The following is a 16,479-nucleotide window of genomic DNA, read 5'->3' on the forward strand; positions in this document are numbered from 1 at the left end:
ACGCTCATTGGCCAGCTGGAAACTTCACCCCCCTCCATGCCTCCCGCCTCTCACCCCGGAGCCAATGGGAAAGATTTGTGGTTCGTAATGTAGTGTCATCAAGTACAGTACAGGCAATTGGCTATTGCACCAGTCGATCGAGGCGTAGGCGGGGCTGTGGCAAGCTGGCCTATATAAGAGGAGGACAAAGGCGGCGCGCCGCCTGTGTCATCCGCCATTTTGTGCGAAGCAAGGTGGCCTCCACGTTCCCCGAGCGTCTTCTTCGTTTCTGCCTCGACCGCCCCTTGATCACAGACATGTCTCGGGATCGGTTCCGGAGTCGCGGCGGTGGCGGTGGCGGTTTCCACCGTCGCGGAGGAGGCGGTGGCCGTGGCGGTCTCCACGATTTCCGCTCTCCGCCGCCCGGCATGGGCCTCAATCAGAACCGCGGCCCCATGGGCCCAGGCCCAGGCGGCCCTAAGCCCCCAATCCCGCCGCCGCCTCCGCACCAGCAACAGCAGCAGCAGCCGCCGCCGCAGCAGCAGCCGCCGCCACAGCAGCCGCCGCCGCATCAGCAGCCGCCACCGCATCAGCCACCGCACCAGCAGCCGCCACCGCCGCCGCAGGATTCGTCCAAGCCCGTGGTTCCTCAGGGGCCCGGCCCCGCTACCGGAGTGGGCAGCGCGCCTCCGGCCTCCGGCTCTGCCCCGCCCGCTACTCCCCCGACCACTGGGGCCCCGCCGGGACCGGGCCCCACCCCGACCCCACCGCCCGCCGTCACCTCCGCCCCACCGGGAGCGCCTCCGCCCGCGCCGCCGACCAGCGGCGTCCCGACCACTCCCCCCCAGGCCGGCGGCCCGCCACCTCCACCTGCGGGCGGCCCGGGCTCAGGGCCTAAGCAGGGCCCGGGACCCGGAGGCCCCAAAGGCGGCAAGCTGCCTGGAGGGCCGAAGCCCGGCGGCGGCCCGGGCCTGAGTGCTCCCGGGGGCCACCCCAAGCCGCCGCACCGAGGAGGCGGGGAGCCCCGTGGGGGCCGCCAGCACCACCCGCCCTACCACCAGCAGCACCACCAGGGTCCCCCGCCCGGCGGGCCCGGCGGCCGCAGCGAGGAGAAGATCTCCGACTCGGAGGTGAGTCTCCAGCAGCGACCCGTCGGTTCCCCTAAGATGGCGGCGCCCCCCACCCCCCGTCGCCGCGCGAGCCTCCATTTTGTCGGCGGCCGGAAGGGCGCCTGCGCGCGGGGGCGGGGCGGTCCGGCGGGCGCGCGGCGTCGAGATCTCTGTTCCGCGGGGAGATTGGCTGCCAGCGCGTCTGGTGCCGGTGATGAGCCTTGGATCCAGTGTAGGGCACGTCCGGAGGTGTAGGGTTGGAGAGAATCGGGCTACTGTCACGTTTTTTGTCTCCTACGATTTAGATAAAAACTGACGGCCTGATATATATGTATCAGTGTATATGTACGTGTTGGTAGAGGGCTTCCGTTTTCAGGAGCATTCTGGATTGTTAGATACTCTTTAATGATAGGGCAGTGATTATGCCGGAAATCGCACAGATATAGTACGACATGATTGCGACTCTAGCGGACCAGAAAACCCTCGAAGAAAACATGCAGTTTAGAAAATGCAAGAATTTGTCATGGGTTTTCAATTTGCAGAGGTCACTGGTGTCTGAAAATTGATTTCCTTTTTTTCATTAGGGGTTTAAAGCTAACTTGTCTCTCTTGAGGAGGCCTGGAGAGAAAACCTACACACAGCGTTGTCGGTTGTTTGTTGGGAATCTCCCCGCTGATATCACAGAGGATGAATTCAAAAGACTATTTGCAAAATACGGAGAACCAGGAGAAGTTTTTATCAATAAAGGCAAAGGATTCGGATTTATTAAACTTGTGAGTATAATTTATTATATGTAGAATTAAAAGATGGGTTTTCTTTGCTTTTGTTTTTCGCAGAACGCAAAACCAGATAGAATAAATTGTTCTTTCAAAAAAAGTATTCTGTAGAGAGTAATTGTTGGTACCTAAGAGAAGAAAGGTGGTCGGGTGGGTAAGGTATAGTACTACCCTTAGTGGTGTCCCGGAGGGCTACCTGAGGGTAACATTTGAACTGAGTTGGAAGCAGTAGAAATTTGGTTTATAACAGTTTGAGAATGAGCATTAGCCAGTTATGAAGCCATTAACGTGAATGTTTTAATATTTGCAGGAATCTAGAGCCTTGGCTGAAATTGCCAAAGCTGAACTTGATGATACACCCATGAGAGGTAGACAGCTTCGGGTTCGCTTTGCCACACATGCTGCTGCCCTCTCTGTTCGTAATCTTTCACCTTATGTTTCCAATGAACTGTTGGAAGAAGCCTTTAGCCAGTTTGGTCCTATTGAAAGGGCTGTTGTAATTGTGGATGATCGTGGTAGATCTACAGGGAAAGGCATTGTTGAATTTGCTTCTAAACCAGCAGCAAGAAAAGCATTTGAACGATGCAGTGAAGGTGTTTTCCTACTGACAACGTAAGTTGTCTCTGGTTTACTCTAGTCATTTCTTATTTGTTACAACTTACAAGGATGTTCTATTAAAACTGGAACAAAGTTAAGATGAACCATTTTTTGTTATTAGAACTCCTCGTCCAGTCATTGTGGAACCACTTGAACAATTAGATGATGAAGATGGTCTTCCTGAAAAACTTGCACAGAAGAATCCAATGTATCAAAAGTAAGTTGAAAAGGAAACTTGCTCTAGTAATTTTTTCCAGTTTTGCTTAAAAGATATGAAATTTGCGGGTGGGATACTGGGGATTTGAACCCAGGGGTGCTTTTATCTCTGAGTTGTGTTCCCAGCCCTAGTTTTTGTTTTGAGGCTGGGGTCTTGCTAAGTTATTTAGGGCCTTGCTAGGTTGCTGAGGCTGGCTTTTTAAGTTTGGAAAGTTAGGTTTCAAAGCTGTCATTTAAATGACTGTTTTTAATGTAGGTACTTTCACATGCAATCCTGTCATGTGCTTACAGTTGCATGAAATGCGTTTTCATGGATGGAAAATACAAGCCTGGCTAAGGAATTTGGCTAGAGGAAAACATTAGGAAGTGTGGGAGGCAGAATTTGTCTTCCAAATTTTGAATTGTATCCCTTTTTGTTTTTATTTTACATCTTAGTTTCTTACTCTTTATTAAATTGTTATAACTCACTGTTATGAATAGGAAGAACAGAATGAGAGAATAAGGGGTGCAGGAAATAGAAGGATGAGGAAGTAGGTTTTTTTAAAAAATTTTTTAGTTGTTAATAGATCTTTATTTATATGTCGTGCTGGGAATTGAACCCAGTGCCTCACACATGCCAGGCAAGTGTGCTACCACTGAGCCCCAACCCCAACCCGGGGATGTAGTTTTTAATCTTTGTTTTTAGCAAGTGATAGGCTAGGGAAAAGATAGAAGTTTTTTTTTGTTCTTGTTTTTTTTTTTTTTGCAGTGCTGGGGACCAAACCCAGTGTACATGTTGGGCAGATGCTCTACTACCAGCTGAGCTACTTCCCTAGTCAAAGATCTTTTTTTTGGAAGTGGAACAAGTAATATTGCCTTTACAAATCCACAAATTGCTTCATGTTTAAATATTGTGTTATCAGGGAGAGAGAAACGCCACCTCGCTTTGCTCAGCATGGCACGTTTGAGTATGAATATTCTCAGAGGTGGAAGTCCTTGGATGAAATGGAAAAACAGCAAAGGGAACAAGTTGAAAAAAACATGAAGGATGCAAAAGACAAGTTGGAAAGTGAAATGGAAGATGCCTATCATGAGCATCAGGCAAACCTTTTGCGCCAAGGTAAAGGCCTTCCAAATTTTACTGGTAGGATCAGTTTATTGAGTTACCAGGATCTTTATTAATGTGATACCAAATAATACTTTCTATTGTTCAGATCTGATGAGACGCCAGGAAGAATTAAGACGAATGGAAGAACTTCACAATCAAGAAATGCAGAAACGTAAAGAAATGCAATTGAGGTAAAATACTGTTGATTCTTTGTTTTTGTACTCAATAGTCTGACATTTAGGAAACAGCGTACTCAGTTTTTCAGGTGATACGTGTCAGTGCTCAAAATCAAACTTAAGGATATCAAGTTTTCTGTGTGTATATATATATTTTTTTTTTTTGCGCCACAGTGTTGTGCCTCTAAGCTCTGAGCCTCACTCTCTAGACCTTTGTGAGGTGTTTGTTTTGTATGCTTATTTTTTTTTAATATTTATTTTTTAGTTGGACACAATACCTTTATTTATTTTTATGTGGTGCGAGGATTGAACCCAGGGCCTCTCATGTGCTAGGCGAATGCTCTACTACTAAGCCACAACCTCAGCCCATGTTTGCTTATTTTTTTTGAATGGATTTTTTTTTTTTTTTTTTTAAGGTTTAGATGGGCGCAGAATACCTTTATTTTTATGCAGTGCTGAGGAGCGAACCCAGTGCCTCACACATGCTGGGCAGGCACTCTTGACACTGAGCCACAACCCCAACCCTTATTTATGTATGTATGTATGTATCTATTTATTTATTTTACTGCGTCCTTGCACCATCTAAGGCTCTTAGACATATTACTACCAGCTTTTTTTCAAATTAAATTTTAAAAGATGAGGTTGATACTTTGGCTTACTCTTGATTGATGTTTTCAGGCAAGAGGAGGAACGACGCAGAAGGGAGGAAGAGATGATGATTCGCCAACGTGAGATGGAAGAACAAATGAGACGCCAAAGAGAAGAAAGTTATAGCCGGATGGGCTACATGGATCCAGTAAGTTAGGGTTTGTTGGCATTCTAATTGGGAGTTGTTTATAGAACTTGTAGGTACCTAAGGTGAAATTTGACTCAGTTGAATAAAAAAAAAATCATACAATATAGTCATTTTCTACCTTAAAATCTTGGCCATGGGCAGTGGCACATATCTATAATCCCAGTGGCTTGGGAGACTGAGGCAGGAGGATCATGAGTTCAAAGCCAGCCATAACAGTGAGGCTATAAGGCACTCAGTGAGATCCTGTCTCTATATAAAATACAAACAGGGCTGGGGAATGTGGCTCAGTGGTCAAGGGCACCCGAGTTCATTCCCCCCGTAAAGCCAGGCCCCCCCCAAGTAGTTACTTACAAAATATATCTATATATGTTGTTTTGGCCGATCTAGTGATTATTTTTTTCTTTTTTTTTTAAACAACTGTACTATGTTTGATTGCCATGGTTCTTGTTTTTCCTGTTCTTTGTATGGGCCAGAAGATGATTGAATTGGAAGGTTATGGTGGTGATTTTTTTTTTTAAGTCTTTTGATAATAGAAAATAGCTAGTTTTCAGACTTGAGGTTTTTTTTTTTTTTTAATACTTTAGTTGAAAGAAAAATGCCTTCTGAACCTTATAGGTCTTAAGTCTTAAACATTCTTAATGTGCATATTGCATAGGTGAAATAATTTTTTTTTTTCTGTTAGAGAGAAAGAGACATGAGAATGGGTGGTGGAGGAGCAATGAACATGGGAGGTAAGCATGAAAATTTAAGTCAATTTTTTTTACCAGAGAGCAGTGTTGTGGTGGAATCCTAATCACTCTTTCTGTTTCCTAGATCCCTATGGTTCAGGAGGCCAGAAATTTCCACCTCTAGGTGGTGGTGGTGGCATAGGTTATGAAGCTAATCCTGGAGTTCCACCAGCAACTATGAGTGGTTCCATGATGGGAAGCGACATGGTAATGTATCCTGTGGGACGTAGTACAAAGGAAATTCTCATTTTCATGACTTAATGTGTGTGTTTTTTTTGTTGTTGTTTTGTTTTGTTTTTAAGTAGGTGACTGGACCTCTTTTAGTTCTCCCTATCATGTAAATATATAATATTGAGGAATACTTTGGCAACACAGAAGAACTTTGTGTGGTAACCTAAACATGGTTGCCAATGAGGAGTCAATGCTGTTAGTAGTATGTGGAGTTATCTTTGGCAATAAGTACATGTAGGTGTTTTCCACTTTTTTGCTTGTGCACTTTTGAACCCCAGTGCATGGCAAATCCAAATTCTGTGTTAGGTAATGTATGATTATTCTATACACTCAATTGAGGGTAATCACATGGCAAACTGTCATTCTTTAAGCTGGTATTTGCCATAAATGGGAATCAGCCTTGTAGTTTGTAGCTTTAGGCATGTTTTAGTGATATGTAGAACTTTGACCTATATTTGGTGTGGCTTCTATCCCATGAAAGAGAATTGTTTAGTGTTTTGACTCGTCGTTTCCCACCTGTTGGGTCTGTTTGTAGGTACACCTTCTAAAATAAACTGACATCTCTATTTTGCTACAGGGTAGCAAAAGTCAACAATAAATTTAAGCATACTAATTGTGTGCATTTGATCTCAACCTTCTTGATGCTATTATGTTAGCTATATGGATAGTCTCTGTCAGATGCTTTAGAACAGTCAAGTTAATTGATGAGTGGCTGTATTAGGGCTTTACAAATCCTCAATTCTGAATTTTGGTGGGCTTAGAAAAGAGTACATTTTCATAGCTTATTGAATCAGATTTAGTTTTCCTATGGGCTTTTGGCAGAGATGCTGCTGCAGTATGTGGCTCACATAATTTTTATCAATAGAAACTTTAGAATTTAATATGAGACCTTATCTACTTAAAATATGAAATATATCTAAGACTTTTTGACAAAGTTACAACTCTAAATTGATGGTTGTGTTAAATGTACCATTAGTTTTATCCAGCTGAATTTTAAAAACTGGGTAATGTTTTGGTATTTAAGCTTCATAAAAAACAGTTTAGGTATGTATTAAATTTGTAGACTCAAATTTGATAGATGTTCCCACAGTTCAGGTTCTATGTGGCTAAGTAGTAGAATTTTCAGCTGTTCTAATAACAATCTTAAACCCCCCAAATGTTCATCTCTTTGAGATAAAGTATAATATGTAAAAACCGTACACAATTTTTAAAAAAATTTTCAAGAGGATTTCCCAAGTAGTTTCACAGTATTGGGGGAGAAGGTGAAATTATATATATAGGCACAGAGCAGCTAAACCGTAATAAATCATTTTAGGTCTTTTCTTTGGAATAAAACTGAGTAAGTGGGCTATTTTAAATGGAATTTAAGACAGAATAGACTGCTATGCTTACCTATAGAGTCTTGCTGTCTGGGTACATAACATTTCAAGTCGAAGTACCTAAAACCTACTCACTGCTTTATTGCAGTCACTTTAGCTTGGTGTTAAACCGTTTGTGGAGCTTTTTAAAATTTCTAAAGCATGGGTTCATAGCAAGGTTTCAGTGTACTTTTTAAAGACCTCAAGGAAAAGTTGGGCTGTTAGTGGGCTGTATGTTTGCAACAATGCAGAATAGTACTGTGAAAGTGAACATAATTGTCTCTGGTTTTATAGTGATGGCTCTGAAGGTGGTGTACCTGTGAGAATATGGCAACACAAGTTTTTGATCAAGTTACTGTGCCGGTTAAGTGACTAAATCTATTAGTTTTTTTATGCCTTTTCTTTTTGTAGTCTGGTAGCATTTTATTAAAACTTTCAGCCTTTTAAGATTTCTGCAACTTAGCAGATGTGTCTTAAGATCTTGAAAAGCACAAGGTTTCTTAAGCAGCACATGCCACTGACTGGTGAGTAGGTCTTGTCACTTCATTGAGTGAATTGACTCTGTCTGGTTGGGCTTGTTAGGCTTACTTGGAGAGTAAATTTTCTGTTCATACCCTGAAAGTGAGAGTTTGCAAGTTTTCATTGGATTAATCTGATGTGAAATTTCTTAGAACGCATTTTGGAATGGATTTTCACATCTGCACTAATTCTTAAATTTTTTAGCACTACAGGGAAGATCTGTTCTTTGAAACAGGTGTATGAGAATGGCTCAAGTGGGAACATACCACAAGGCATGTATTATCGTAAACTAATTTTCAAATTACCCTTTTTTCCTTTCTATGTTCCCGGTACCTGTGGATCGACTCATTGGTGATTGTATCGACGAACGTTGACTACGGAACCTTCTAAAATATTTACTTAACACACATGGACATCAACTACATATAATGAACTGTTGATTACTGTTCCAATAGCGTACTGAGCGCTTTGGGCAGGGAGGTGCGGGGCCTGTGGGTGGACAGGGTCCTAGAGGAATGGGCCCTGGAACTCCAGCAGGATATGGTAGAGGGAGAGAAGAGTATGAAGGCCCAAACAAAAAACCCCGATTTTAGATGTGATATCTAGGCTTTCATTCCAGTTTGTTTTTGTCTTTTCTTGTTTAGATACCACTTTTAAATTCTTGCATTTTAGTAAGAAAGCTACCTTTTTATGGATGTTAGCAGTTTATTGACCTAATATTTGTAAATGGTCTGTTTGGGCAGGTAAAATTATGTAATGCAGTGTTTGAAACAGGAGAAAAGTTTTTTCTTTTTACTTTTTCTTTTCTCTCTCCTTTTTCTTTTTTTTCTTTTTTTTTTTCATTTTTTTTAACTGTATAATGTCCCTCAAGTTAATGGCAGTGTACCTTGTGCCACCGAATTTCCAAAGTGTACCGATTTTTTTTTTACTGTGCTTCAAATAAATAGAAAAATAGTTATAATACCGATCTTCAACTTTGCCATTCATGCTTCTATGCACTATAGGCTAGGTATTCCACTTTGAAAGCATGAGAGTGTTGAGGCCTTTGAATGGCAGGCATATGCCATTTCTGGGAAATGTATGTGGAGGCTAAGTATTGCTTTCTACAAGTAATTGCCCCCTTGTTTTAAAAAGAAGAAATGCAGATTTGAAGTAGTTCACGATTGTTTGGCATTATAGGAAGCAAGCTGGTGCTAAGTATTTTTAAATGGTTATGTAAGCAAAGCTGAACTGTAAATCTTCATTCAGGAATATGTATTAAGATTATGGAATGGGTATAAGACTTGGTAGGGGGAGAAAGTGGGTTTGGTTAATGCATCTTTTATGACCCTATGATCTATCCTTGGAAGTTTTTGAAAAAAGTGGAAAGATCATTTTGTCGCATTTCCCCTATTCTTGTTTTTAAAAGAACAACAAATCCCAAGCCCTACAAATGGCTTGTATTGAACTTTTACATTTGAATTAAAGATTGTTAAACATAAGCCTTTTCATGTATTACTTCAAGTGATTTATAAAGCTGGGGCTTAGTTTGAAGAATTCAACTTGGAAAAAGTAAAGTAAAGTTTAGTTAACTGTAAAATGGGTTTAGTTCTATTTACATTCGTAGTCTTTTTGACTTTTACACCTTGTGCTACTTCTGTTGGGAAAAATCTGTAGGACTATAAAGATCTTGGTTTTCTTCTTAAGAGCTAGTGGTGACTTTTAATAACAAATAGGGTTGCAGATAACCATTCTTATAAATTTGTTCACCCGTTTTTAGATAGTTGCTTTTTGATGTAGCACTAAATCTCAAGTGACTTGCTCATGCTACACAGTACAAATACCCCTTCCTTTCACCATAAAGCTTTGGAATGTTTCGATGGTGTTGTCAGTTAATTGTCAACTTCATTGAATTTCCTTCCATTAGAAAAAGACTTTTTGATTCAATTTTAAAGTAGATTGTTTATTGTTGTCTGTCAGTACAGTGGGAGCTTGATTTCCCAGTGCAAATATGTTAGAGGAACAATTTCTAACAGTAGGTAAAGTAATTGAATGGTTTAGCTTTGTTCTTAGCTATGTTTCCATTCAACTCTACATTATAGAACTTTGGAATATCTTCATCCTTTTCACCTCTGTTCTTGGGGCTAATTGGCAAAAGAAAAATTCTAAATCAAACCTTTTGTTACCATGCTGAAGTTTAGTATTGTTCCTTGAGTACAAAAGGAGACCTATTGTTGAAACAACTGAGTATTTTCTGCATAGGAAAACAGGATAATTATCTAAGTAAAACACTGAAGTGTAAAAAGCATGTCACAAAATTCTGGTTGTAGGGCTGACAGGTACATGGTGTGTTAATTAAGGGAGAGAATCTCCTTAGAAAATGTGCTAATTTTATTCACTGAACACATTTGGAAATGGATAGTTCTTTTACCAAGGAGGATGTTTTGTCCCAAGTCATTAATGGGTGATACACACATGGGATTTTGTGTATGGAAACAAGGGTGTTGGTTTGAAAGTAGTCCATTACAATTTGAATTGTATAGTAGGGGACTCTATAATGATAAGAAAGTTAGGGGTGTTCATGGGACACCCACGAGGGTGAACTTGAATGTATGTGGGTGGGGGCTGGAGGGGAAATGGGAAAATCTGCCTATAAAATTAATGTTTCAGTTTATTTTTCAGATTACATGCCTTTCTTTATAAGGGATGCTGGCACAGACCCCTAAAATAAGCTTTTGGTAGTACTATACCTTTGAAGAGTGGTGAAGGATGCTAATGAATAATCTCCTGAAAGTTGTGGCTTTTGATAGCCTACTAAGGGCTGTAGAATTGCTAAATGTTGTTTAGCAAATAATGTTGCTGAGTTTCAACTGAACATTTGACTTTTATCATGGAAACTGCAGTGTACCAAGGGTTGTAAAGCTACTCAAATGGACTTTCAATAAGTCTTGCAATGTAAATGATAGTTTTTTAGCCTAATGTGAACTTAAATCATCTTAATGAGTAGTTTTCTAAAAGTCAATGATGAAACTTGGGGTGGGAAATGGAAGGTAATAATTTGGAAGTATTAGCCATTTTTCTCATTTAAAGGAACATCCTGCCCCTATTTTCCTCCTCTACCCTTTCTCTTATTTTTTAAGAGGAACATTTTGTTTTTGAACCTTATGTCTCCAAATCTTTAAAAAACTGCATTCTCTTTGAAGATGCTAGTGTATTTCATAGGTGTCTATATAAACTTAACCCATTGGCTCACGTTACTTAGTGAAAAACAATCCTTTTTGCCTAGAACATTAAACTTCTAAGAATATAAACCCCACCACTCTTTTTAGATGTGTTATCACTGATAAAAACAAATAACAATTTGGGAAATTGTAATGTTACGCCTGTGCAATTTTTATAAGTGGCATATTATGGCAGAAAAAAATTTTAGATACTTGGCTTGGGCAAGCCACTAAGTTGTGGCGGAATGTTTTGTGGTGTTCTTGGACTGCAATTATGCACTATTAAAGTAGTGGCCTGCTACATAACTGCATTTAGCCAGCATTTCTGCAGTGCGTAACTGTGAGGAACGTAGTACCGCAAATGGCAATGGACATTAGGACCCGGATGTAGTATTCCTGCTTGCTCCAAGATTCTCATTGCCGACTGCATACAGGTAGGTAACAAGCAATATAATCTAACTTGGTGACTTGCTATGTACTTTTATTCCGTGGGCATTCTGACATCACACTTCTGACAATGAAATTACAGTGCAGCACCTAACACTTGTATGATAAAGCTAGCTTATAGCAAAACTGCGTGGGACTGGGGTTAGAGCTGTAATTTGTTAGGCAGAATTCAGTGCTGTTGCAGTTATCAGATAAAAAGTGCAAACTTGATTCTTGGTATATCTGACTCAGTTGTGTGGTTTTCTCTAGTTGCATTGTAAATGAAGAGAACATGGTGTGGGGAAGAGGGAACCAAAACCATACTTGGGAAGGGAAGTAGGGTGCTTTTAGCACCTTGACATGGACCATATAGCATGGATCCATATGGCATGTGATAATTAGTCTCTGTTGTAGCAAACTGACCTGCTCAAAGGTCAGCAATATAAGTAATTTCATTATGTAATCTTGGTAATTATTCCTCAAGTTGAGTGAACTCGGACTAAACTGCAGGGTTTTTTTGTAATGGGTTTCATGGGAACACTTTTGTTACTAACTTGGGCTTAGATGGGAATCTAACGTGAATAGTTCAAGTTATGTGACTTGTTTAAATATATTTATACTCTAAACCTGGGGGAAGGTGGTGTGAAATATTGACTTGCTTATAGTTGAATACATGTTGGGAATCATTCCCAATCATAAAACTTCGTCGTTTTCTGTAGAGTGACTGCATTTGTTCAGAGTAGCTTTTTGAACTTGGTTCCCTTAGCTTTAGGGATGTGATGTTACAGTCCAAAATGTTTAGGTACAAGAAAACTTAAGTCTTCAAAAGCACCTTCTTTGTTGCTTAGCTTTGCATCGACTGTTGTTCCAGACCTCAATCCAACTTAACTCTGGTCTCTGGTTTTTAGCTAGTATGCATGAGAAACAGCTTTTAATGCTTTCTGCTCAGTAACTGGAAAGTTTGGTTTACTTTGCATAATTGCCGGTGAAAACTCTTCACAACTATGAGAATTTTCTTTCATTTGTCTCAAGAAAAATGGCTTGCTCTTTGGCAAGTAAGTCACAGGGTGGGGACAGATTTGTACTCTACAGATTTGTAGTTCATTCAAGCAAACAACTTCTGATTTTCCTGATAGATAAAAGAGCAACTGGTGACTAGTTTAGTTTCTTCGTATTAATACAATGCAGATCAAACAATTTTCAGTATTAGTGACATGAGTACCACTAAAACTGCATAGAACCCTCATGGGGGATTTCCTGTGTCATAATCCATTAAATCGGTGGCCCAGCGCTTGCTGCCGTGGTTTAGTGACTGGGTGTTCAGAACTAAAAGCTCAGGTTTATTTCTTAGCAGTCAGTAACAATGTTCAGAGAACTACTTGGTATAATATATGGGTTTAAGGAACATCTTTGGGGTGGGGGTTAATTTTGCTTTGTTCTGCTTACTTCAAGATTAATCGGCTTTTGCACTTCAGAAAAGAAACCATTGACTTAAGTCTATTCTTACTAGTTTTAATTTGTATGTAGCTATGAATTGTGAATCTCAGTACAGTGACTTTTTGAAAAAGCACTCAATCAAAAAGCTGGGAATTAAGTGGGTTTCAGTAATAACGCTCTATGCCGAGGTGCTTGCATTGTATTTCATAATCTTTTTTTCTTGTAACAAACCAAAATTACTTTTTAATGAGAACACTCTTGAGTTCAGAGGTGTGATGCCAGAATGCATTTTCGTACTGTTAGGCCCTTGGAACAGATACCGGTGCTTTCTGAAAGATCAAAGAAATGCAATGGGTACTCTTCACGCAAGGTTGCAAACCTACAAAGAACGCATAATAGTCTTCATTTTCCTAATAAAAGGGATGCGTGTGACTAGTTTTGGACTTTTAACATTAATGGGGGTTGCATGTTTCCTATTGTTAATCATTGTCAGCTGCAGTGACATGATCTACAGTCCTGCATTATTTACTGCCTTTCCCTTAATGATTCTGGACAGGTTTTAGAGAGCTGGGGTGTTTGTTCTGGGCCTTTACTTGGTTTTGGCTTTAGCTGATAATGTTTCAGTGCTGTCAGCTAGTGCAGTTCTCAAATGGCTGCCTATTAGGGAAAGAATTAGAGGATTTGACTGCTCCTAATCATCTGTCATTGCTGCTAGATAATGATTGGCAATTTTTAAGACTCAACTGTGGAAATCTCACAGTTGTTGGTAAACCATCAACCATAAAATGTTGCTTTTGAACACCAGTGCTGAAAAGTTTTTTTTGTTTTTTTTTTTTTAAGGTGAAAGGGGGGCTGGACGTAGAATAGGACAGGAATAATCTGGAGAAAGGGGAAGAATGCAAAACGATATAGTATCCCTTATGGATGGTACATGTGCAACAGGGAATTATATTTCATATACCTGTGGCAGTAATGATACAGGGAGGAAGAAAAACCTGGAACTTGAATTAGGCTGAGCTTTCTGTTTTGTGCACTGTGGCCCTGCCAGGCATATAGTGTGAAGGTGAATGTTTTCTCCCTTGGGTTCCTTGCTGTCCCAGTAAGGCATAGCTTCCTTGCCCTAACTTAAAACTCAGTGAGGACTTGGAGGGGAAAGAAAAGGCAAATACATAGGATTGCAGGGTAACAACTGCAGTGTTGTGTACTGTGGGAAGTGGGTAAGGCACTCTTGGAGGACTCCTGCTGAAGGTGGTTAGCCCACCTGAGAATGAAAGGCATACTTGAATGGGGAGCAGGGTATGTGCTTTCATATGAAAAGAGAGCTGATAAAATACTGGGTGAGGTGAACGTTGTCACATACCTTCACATAAGGGATAGTATATTTTGGGTTGCAGTCAAACTTCATTGTGCTCAGACTGGTGAAAATAGGAGTTAGACTTTTGCATTTTAAAAGAAGATACAGTTTTCATTCTAATTCTGGTGTCTACTTAGTACTTACACAAAAAATAATTTTAGATTTTTTTCCCCATGAAGTTTCTTCCTATTTTTTTTATGCTGTAACTTACCCCAATCTTTGTCTCTGGAATTTTACTCTTTAAATTTTGAAGTTAACTAGCATTTTCAAGCCTTTATTTTATACCCTTGTCTTTTATATTAACTTTTTCTTATTATTCTTTAGGTAAGAATGGTTGATGTTGGCTGATATTGGAATGTTCATTCACTTGAAGTAAGTGTCCTTTGGAACCTTAATCTCTAGTGGAGTTGGGGCTTGGTTTTTTCTTCATTGGTTAAAATAACCAATGAAATATGGGAGGGGGGTGAGACTTGTTCTGTTTGTATTGTCTATTTTGAACATTGAGAACTGGGGGTGTATCTCAGTAGTGCAGTTCTTGCCTAACATGTGAGAAGCTCAGGGTTTGATCTCTAGCACTGAAGGGGGGTTGGTGGGATATGATCTCTAGCACTGAAGGGGGGTTGGTGGGATATGATAAAGTAGAATATTTATTATAAAAGTAGGAAAATTTTAAAAAGATACATGCTAGGTTGGGGTTGTGGCTCAGTTGGTAGAGTGCTTGCCTAGCATGAGTGAGGCACTGGGTTTGATTCTCAGCACCATATATAATAAATAAAGGTCAATTAACAACTAAATTTTTAAAAAAGATACATGCTTATATAATACCAAATGATTACCTAAAGAGCTTGAATTGATGGGTAAATGTTTTTCATAAAATCTCCATAAACTTTTAATTTATGCAGTAGATGGAAGAATTAGTAGGAAGAGGGAAATTCCATGATTACCTGGGAAGAAAGTGTAAGGAAAAAATTTTGGTATGGGGCAGGCTTTTGCTATTTGATTAATAGTTAAAATTGCTTGGACCTTATGCCAAAAGATGCATCTCTTGTTTGTGTCTGAATAAAGTTTACATGATACACCCGGGTGCAGTGATACACACTTATAATCCGAACTTCTTTGGAAGCTTGAGACAGGAGGATGGTAGGCTCAAGGCCAGCCTGAGCAACATTGAAAGACCCTGTCTCAAAAAATGACTGGGAAATCTATGTAGCTCAGTAGTATAGCATTTGCTTAGCATGTGCAAGGTGTCGAGTTCAATCCCTGGCATCCCTCGCCCACACACACAAAAATAAAATGTATGAACTACTTAGAAATTAATATGGCAAATGTTATTTTTAATCCGTATTGATTGTAGGTGGATCAGATATTTGTTCTCCAGACATTGACAACATGGGCCAACCAAGAAGGAAAACCACAAGTCCTTTGACAAAGTGTGTAGGTAAGTTGAATGATTCTTACTATCTTAGGTGCTACCAAAAACAAAACTCATGTTTGTGATTAATACTACATTCCTTGATTTAAATGTTAGAAAACTCAGTTGGTATTGGTGTTTATTTAAAAATAAATGAGAACTTCATAAATCAGAATTTGTCTTGAATTAATCAGATCTTTTAATTGCAGGATCAAGAGAGCTGTGTCCACAAAACCAATGAGGAAGCATATAAGGAGGAATGATGGACAACTTATTTGCCATTAATAAAGTCATTTTTGGAAAATTGGATTGTGCTTTTATTTTACGTAGCATTCTTTTTTGCTTGGGGGAGGTACCAGGGATTGAAGTCGGGGGACCTGGACCACTGAGCCATATCCCTAACCCTATTTTGTATTTTATTAGAGGCAGGGTCTCACTGAGTTGCTTAGCACCTTGCTAACTTGTCTGTCTCCGTCTCTAGATTCACTGGGGCTACAAGTGTGCCCCAATGTGCCGGATTTTTGTAGGATTTTCCTGTCACTGAGCTCAAACTCCAGCCCCTGGAACCACTTTTTAAAATCTCTTTATTTTGGTACCAGGAATTGGATCCAGGGGTGCTTAACTTCAGCACATCCCCATCCCTTTTTGATACAGCTAGATTGCCAAAGCTGACTTTGTACTCATGATCCTCTTGCCTCAGCTTCCCAGCCAGCCCTCTGGGATTACAGGCATGCCTCCCCCATGTCCAGCTATAGAGCCACTTTTTTTTTTTTTTTAAGAGTAAAAGAGAATTTTAATATTTTTTAGCATTTGGCGGACACAACATGCTCTGAGGATCGAACCCGGGCTGCACAGCTTGAGCCACATCCCCAGCCCTATAGAGCCACTTTTGATTTCATGATTACTAGCCTAGTTTTATGGCCCCTTATAGTCCAAAACCTGATTTGGCCATCAATATTGTAAATCCCCTTCATTCTGTAATTCCTAAAATTTACTTTTATTAGCAATGCCCCTTTTTGATTGGTTTTAGGCATAAGAGCATTGTGAATGCAGAAGTATGCACAGTATATACAAAAGAA

At 40.2% G+C, this 16,479-nt stretch overlaps 1 protein-coding gene across 3 annotated transcripts; it reads left to right on the plus strand.

The window, feature by feature from the left end:
- The first annotated feature begins 213 nt into the window (after positions 1-213).
- Positions 214-15,704, plus strand: Sfpq (splicing factor proline and glutamine rich). Of its 3 annotated transcripts, XM_076860773.2 has the most exons (13): positions 214-1,109; positions 1,673-1,861; positions 2,175-2,476; positions 2,583-2,678; positions 3,580-3,776; positions 3,871-3,955; positions 4,619-4,736; positions 5,419-5,467; positions 5,550-5,671; positions 8,028-11,206; positions 14,314-14,361; positions 15,344-15,427; positions 15,610-15,704. In XM_076860773.2, the coding sequence occupies exons 1-10, from the start codon at positions 297-299 to the stop codon at positions 8,163-8,165; spliced, it is 2,109 nt and encodes a 702-aa protein (XP_076716888.1). In that variant the 5' UTR covers positions 214-296; the 3' UTR covers positions 8,166-11,206; positions 14,314-14,361; positions 15,344-15,427; positions 15,610-15,704. The 3 variants fall into 3 exon arrangements, with proteins under 3 accessions (XP_076716888.1, XP_076716886.1, XP_076716889.1); XM_076860771.2 differs by having other exon boundaries at positions 8,028-14,361; XM_076860774.2 differs by lacking the exon at positions 8,028-11,206.
- The last annotated feature ends 775 nt before the right edge of the window (positions 15,705-16,479 follow it).

Source organism: Callospermophilus lateralis, chromosome 7 (assembly GCF_048772815.1).
Source record: "Callospermophilus lateralis isolate mCalLat2 chromosome 7, mCalLat2.hap1, whole genome shotgun sequence".
NCBI classification, from domain to species: Eukaryota; Metazoa; Chordata; class Mammalia; order Rodentia; family Sciuridae; genus Callospermophilus; species Callospermophilus lateralis.